General features: G+C 43.9%; 1 protein-coding gene across 2 annotated transcripts in view; it reads left to right on the forward strand.

Moving 5' to 3' along the window:
- The window catches only part of LOC107083181 (jun dimerization protein 2-like), an 11,643-nt gene extending 5,175 nt beyond the window's left edge, over positions 1-6,468 (forward strand). The window contains exons 3-5 of one of the 2 annotated variants that reach the window (XM_015372195.1): positions 4,851-5,068; positions 5,165-5,269; positions 5,455-6,454. In XM_015372195.1, the coding sequence (XP_015227681.1) occupies positions 4,874-5,068; positions 5,165-5,269; positions 5,455-5,646 (492 nt within the window). In that variant the 5' untranslated portion in view covers positions 4,851-4,873 and the 3' untranslated portion in view covers positions 5,647-6,454. Of the gene's footprint in view, positions 1-4,850; positions 5,069-5,164; positions 5,270-5,454 lie in introns of both variants that reach the window. The other variant, XM_015372203.1, reaches the window with a different exon arrangement.
- The last annotated feature ends 226 nt before the right edge of the window (positions 6,469-6,694 follow it).

Below are 6,694 nucleotides of genomic sequence, written 5' to 3' on the forward strand. Positions count from 1 at the left end.
CTTATGCTGTAGGAACCCTGGCAAAGGACAGCAGCTCACTTTTCTTGATTTTTGCTCTTGCTTTATTCCGGTGCACATGTTTTGATCCTGCTGATTATGAGGAGGGTCTAATGTTTTGCCTCCTGGTCAGCATCTCTGCGGCCAGAAGGCTAAAAGTTGCTACTTTCAACGTGACTTCTCAGGGTGTCTGTGGCTATGCACTGGTTTTACCCCATACAAGTTCAAAGGCTTGGTGCATGCAAGGCCTTCAACTAGTGGAGTTCATGCTTGTACAAATATATACATCTCACTGGAGAACCTATTTACATGCCTTTTTATGTATTTATATAAATATATATGTATAGTCTTTGTGTCTGCGTGAGTGTTTTGGAGGGTTTAAATGTCCCGGTTCCTGCCCAGACGCATCCATGAGATGGTTTCCACATAATTGGAACATCGCACTGGATTAATGGGAAAGGCCTCACAAGCCGATGAGCAGCACGGACAACCGGCAGCGGCAGTGGGGGGGACTGATGGCTGACTGTGGGCGCAGCGAGTTTATTTTAAGTAGAAATGCCTTCCAGTGCGTCTCGAGAGAGGTAGGATTGCCGAGCAGCGCTCCCGCTTACTGAACAGACGGCAGACGCATTGCAGGCGAGCCAACTATGCAACAGCTCGGTCGTACCAACACTAATGCTTGGAGGAGCAGCCATTCAACTGCTGCGAGTATCACATTATCAGTATTAGCCCTCTCATAAGCCTTTCCACATGCTTTATATAAACAGTGCTCCAGATGAACAGCCAAATGTCTAAAGGTATAACCAAGAGGGATGATTTCCCAAGTTCTTGTATTTCGTTTGGAACTGCTGCCAGTATTTTTCTGTTTAGACAAAAAACACTGTTGTCAGAATATATAGACCCAAACCCTGATCTTTTGCTTCTGGTCTCAGAGACACTGAACCCTGTTTGATCACTCCAGCAGCGCCTGCACTGTACAAGCGTCTGCTTGACAAGCTGCAGATGTGGAAACATCCAAGGACGAAGTATGAAGGAGCGCCGGACCGACAACTGGCTGTTGCGCAATACCAGCGGCTTGGTTCAAGCAGGCTGCGTTCAATCCAAATGTTCAGGGATTGCTCATAGCTTTCCTTGGAATCGTCACAGAAGCCAAATCTTTTTTTGCTGGAAAGATCTTTTGTCAGCTTGTTTTTATATTTTGATTAATTTAATCCCCGTCTGAGCCGCGCTAAAACTTTCTGGCGTACAGCCTAATCTTGACTGAGAACATGGAGGGAAGAAAAAAAAAAGAAAATTCGAACATTATTATAAGTCAACCAGGGCCACCCAGATGCTCCTCCAGATGTGTGTTTAAACAGGACAAAGCGAGGTTCGGTTCTGCAGAGGAGCTTCATGCGTATACAAGCTGCATCATCAACAAAGATTGCTGTTCAAATGTAAACTTGAATAGCGCTTCTTAATTTGGATACAGAAAGGTTTCGATAAGGGAAGAACTTTTATAAAAAAAAAAAAAAAAAAAGAAAGAAATGAAACTTGAAATGAAATCTGTTTTCATAATCACTTCAACTTTTAGTTTACTGTTAAAGCTTTGTCTGCGTCTAGCCACCCTGCTGCTGCGAGAATAGAAAAAAAGAGCTGCAGATGCATTCAACCTGTATATGTGGGATTTTGAGCGTCCTGTCCTAGAAAGCCTGCATCGTATCCTCTGGATTTCCTGGAGGATTGCGAAATGCTGTAACTTAGCACAAAGGCACGACTGAGTGCAGACGGGACTAATGCTCGCCAGGGCCGCAGCCTCCAGATTAAGAAAGTGTGCTTTGGCTGCAGATTCGTTTATTCTTGCTCATATTCCTGTAAAGCTTTAGTTAAAAAAAAGCAGCACTTTTTCATAACTTAAAAAAAACTACAAAGGATTTACTTAAAAAATGTACAGAAACCGAAACACCACCCCGCTACAGTAAACTATTATGATGGAAAAGGAGAAGAGCCCCTGGTGATCCCTGTGGCTGTAGGTAAGGGCTTGAATTCCTCAGCCCTGCTAATTGCTTCCAGGTAATAGACACGTTCCGTAAAGCTGAAGAGGGATAAATAATGTGAGCAGACAAAACCAGTGAACTGCACCACTTTGCCCAGTCAACACACACCCTCTGGCACTCTCTCTTTCTCAACACACACATACCTCCTGCCAAATCAGATCACATAGATTTTTTTCTCTTGGACTGAATACCAGAAAATGAGGGGAGTTGGCTTCTATATTTCCACCCGTGATACTTGGCATTTCCTCCCCCGGCCCTTCAGCTTTTACCCCTACTTTGCTGCTTTTGTAGGTGTCTTTTTTTTTTTTTTTGGTTAGTGTGGGCCCAAAGAAAGTGTGCCATTTGCTTGTTCTGCTTCACTGCAAAAGCACAGTAACGCTGTTGCATCATCAAGCACTGACCGCTAGTCTTTGACTGCAAGCTGCTGGTAGGGGAAAAACACAGAAATACCCCTTCTTTTGAAAAATATAGAATTCGCTTTGACTCATTTTCTTTAAGAGTTGTAATTGTACCTTGCGAAGAAAGCATCGGCGAACTTTCCCTCTTGTAAAGACGAGGCTTCTGTAGGGTTTCATGTCTAGAAGTTTGAATGGCTGATAGGTTTGCGAGGGGGATTTTCACACCGACTGAGACGAGGCGGGATAAAAGCTGAGAGTTTCTGCTGCACTCTGAATAGAGACCTTCCAAGTGTTGTAGAAAGAAAAACAGGAACCTTTCTGGGAAAATGAGCAGCTTGTCACTTTATGGCACTACCTCCGTGTTGTTTTGTGGATGTCTTGTGGATGAAGAATAGCTTTTAAGAACAAGATGTTGCAAGAAATTATGTTTAATGGAAGAAATTTTATTTTATTTTTGATTTTTCAATTGTTCTCCGTTTGTGCTTTTTCAACACTGCAACTTTTTTAGTGATTGTCTTCAACAGTCCTGTTACTTTAGATTATTTCTTTTCAAAGGAAAACATTTTAAATGGTTGAAAAAGCGACTGGCTTGTTGTGCAGATAATATATTGATTTATGTAGATGTTGTCTTTGGAATTGTATCAAATATATTTAAAACTCTCCATTTGACCAAAAGCGTCCCAAAAATCCTCTCTGATCTGTGAATGCATTCCCTTTTTTTTCTCCCTCTAAAAATACAGAAGTAGCTAATCGGTCTCGATCAGTTTTCCTTGGTTATTCGACATCCTGTCTGCAAAAATGAGAAATCCTTGAACACGCGCTGCTCTATCTTCCGGGGCCGTCGGGGGTGGGGGAGGTAGGGATTATTTTCTTAAGGAGATTCCTTTTTGATTTGTTCCTATTTCAGTTTTCTAAAGTGGTGTAACTTGCAACAAACGTACAGCAGGAGAGAAAGGATTAGAGGAACGAAAGTGAATCATGAGATATTATTTTATTTTTCTACAGAGTAACAGAAAATTCAAAGATGTTTCATTGCCTGGGAGGAAATGTACTGGGGTTTATGATGTTTACTTTAGTGCAGTGTTGCGTATGTGACCCCTCTGGTTCAGTCTGACATTCTTGCATCCATATTTATTGACTTGCTTGGTCTCCATCATGCGTTACCGTCCCAACTGTGTAACAAGACGTAGGGTGGAGCTCATCAGAGCAGAGTTACATAAGGCTGCGTTTTTATGACCCGCTTTACTGCCTTTGTAGGAGACTCGGTTTTTTTCAGCCATACTGGAAGGGAAGAGAAGCAAAAGAAAAAAAAGTTAGAATCCGTTCAGCGACCCTGTTGGATAGTAAACCCACCAGCACAGTCAGCTGTTTTTTTTTTTTTTTTTGCAGCACCTCATAATACGTGTCTTTGTTGGTTCCATATGAGAGGGGCTTTGTTCGGTCGGAGGCAAACCTGTGGAGGTTCAGCTGCAGCTGTAATGCTCAGGAAGCGAACGTGAATAAAGCTATTAATCTCTAACTTCCAGTGCCATCCTGCGCTGCTTTAAACTTTCGTCATAGCCTCGGGTTTGTTTGCCAGTCTGTCTGTCAGCTCGCTCAAGCTTCAGGCGGGAAGGTGTTTTTTGTTAAGGAGTGTTTTTCTTTTTTTGCCCTCATGTTCCTTTTTTCCCGTAGACTGAAGGGCTGGGCAGCTTATAGAGTCGGTTCACGTTTCTCTGCTCTCATCATCTGTTTTTTATTTGACCATCAGAGGTTTTCCAACTCAACTTGACCTCAAAGCCATTAAAGAGACGTTTTAATTCTCCAGTCTCGTCCTTTTATTCCTGCTCCAGGGTGTCCCTCATTCTTCCCTAATTACATTAAAGATTGCTGTGGTCTAACTTTCTAAAACTGCCCCAAATTATTGAAAGAAGGGTGGTGATTGAGTGCACCAGCCTTGCCTTTGATCATTTGTGAACCCCTCCCAAAAGTAAAAAATGGACACCGGCTGCAAGAAACAATAAAGCGATGGTAGCCATCAGCGCTTTGTTTACGGGATCTTAGGGGAGGCTCCCCAGGCTTCCCTTTGCATGCGAAACTACATTGATGAGTTTGTCGCTGCTGACAGCGTTGAGTCTTTCACCAGCTGCTGACTAAGAAGACAACGCAGCTTTTCAAGCTGCCCACTTTTGATTGTGTTCTTGGAAACAGAAACCCATATTTGGAGACACGTCTGATATTAAAAAGATGCATTTCATGGTTTGCAGCAGGATGGGTGTGCCCAACTTCTTTATTTGTTTTGTAGATTCAAACAGACACACCTCTAACTAGCAGTTTGAAATGGTTTAAATATTGGATCACTGCAGCTCTGTATATTGAACAACACCCTAATTCTTCTGTTCCTTTTTTTTCCCCCTTTTCCATCTCTCTCCAACCACAGCGACGGCTTTGGCCGGGTTGGACATGATGCCGGGACAGATACCCGACCCTTCGCTGGCGGCAGGCTCCCTGCCCAGCCTCGGCCCGCTGGCGGGCATCTCAGCCACCACCCTCACAGATCAGCTGAAACTGGCCGACTTCCACCAGTTGGGCACCATGCTGTCGCCGCTGCATTTCCTGGGAAGGCTGGGGAAGAGGCCGCTGGCCATCAAGACGGAGGTAAAGGAAATGTGTGAAGAAAAAAAACTGTAACTCAGAATTCCTGCAGCGCCCAGGTAGTGACCGACCTTCCACTTTTTGTTTGTTTGTTTGCAGATGGACGAAGATGAAGAAAGAAGGAAACGAAGACGAGAAAAAAACAAAGTAGCAGCAGCACGATGCCGAAACAAAAAGAAGGAACGTACTGACTTCCTCCAAAGGGTGGGTTCATGACTCAGCTACATGTACCAAGCAACAGCAGAGTTGGGGCTAAGAATAAACTGACTTTAAGTTTCACAAAGCTTCACAGTTAGTCAAAGAGAGCCCTGCGTCTCCTGCCTTAGCATTACGGCACCAGGGTGTTGGCACTTCCATAATAAATCTAAAAGCTCCATGTTTTCCTCCAGGAATCAGAGCGTCTGGAAATGGTCAACTCTGAGCTGAAGTCTCAGATCGAGGAGCTCCGTCTGGAGAGGCAGCAGCTGATGGTGATGCTCAACCGTCACAGGCCGACCTGCATAGTGCGGACCGACAGCGTGAAAACCCCAGAGAGCGAGGCCAACCCGCTGCTGGAGCAGCTGTCCACCGAAACCAAGTGAAGATGGGGGGGAACGGAGGGCTCAGAGGGCCCTGAAAGCTAAGCTTGGACTGCCGAGGCAGACGTCTGAACAGACACAGGACTGGCAACAATATTCTGAACGAGCACATGAGCTGTAGCCATACTGCTACATGGAGTCGGCTCTTTCCATTGGGAGACTGGAAAACACACACAGTGCCTGCCACGTTGCTACATCATCCATCTTTCCTCAGAGGGACCAATGGCTGCAAAAGATATGGTTGGAGAAAGATGCGAGGATTCACACTAACAGCAACATGGTGCTCTGTTACCAAAGCCCTGGGTAGAGAGAGGAGGTGCACAAGGACTTAGCAGTTCTGCAGTCTTCCTACATATCCCAGTCATATAACCCAGGTGTTGAACTTTTAGGTTTCAAAACCCAGTTCAGATACACCAGTGGGAGTACAGTTGTTCAATGTTTTTTTATTTAGCGTTCTCTATCCTGCCTCGAGGATGGCAGGTACCGGTTGATCCGATTCGTGGTGGCGCTGGCGTCATGGAAAGCACATATTCACACAATGTTTACACTTATTTTTTAGACTCGTGTTTTCATTATTGTACTTGTTTTATACGGCTTTGTATACAGATATGAAATGCTTGTTAATCACTTGATGTGATTTTTGTCTTTTTTTTCCCCCTATCTGCCGCGTCATGCTGACGGACAGCTGCGAAAAGAAGCAGCCGAGCGTCCGCTCTGCATCTGTATCTATGTACGAAACTGCATATCCTGAATAGATTAAAGTTTATTTTCTAACTAAAAAGGAAAAGCTGTGATATGTTTCTTATATGCAAAACAAGTTCATTTGGACTTGCAGTCCTAATGCAATTAAAGATCAAATGTTGGGCAATCATGATTTTTTTTTTTTTACACTAAAGTGTATTGCCAGAATCAGGTTTTAACTTTCATTTGCACAACTCTGAGAAATACCGTCACGCTTTCATTTCCTTCTCTGATATCTCCTTTTTTATTCTCGGATCAGCAGCAGTGAGAGATTTCAAATGTGCAGACATAACAGATATTTAAGTGACGG

Source organism: Cyprinodon variegatus, unplaced genomic scaffold (genome assembly GCF_000732505.1).
Source record: "Cyprinodon variegatus isolate N-32 unplaced genomic scaffold, C_variegatus-1.0 Scaffold4, whole genome shotgun sequence".
Lineage (NCBI taxonomy): Eukaryota > Metazoa > Chordata > Actinopteri > Cyprinodontiformes > Cyprinodontidae > Cyprinodon > Cyprinodon variegatus.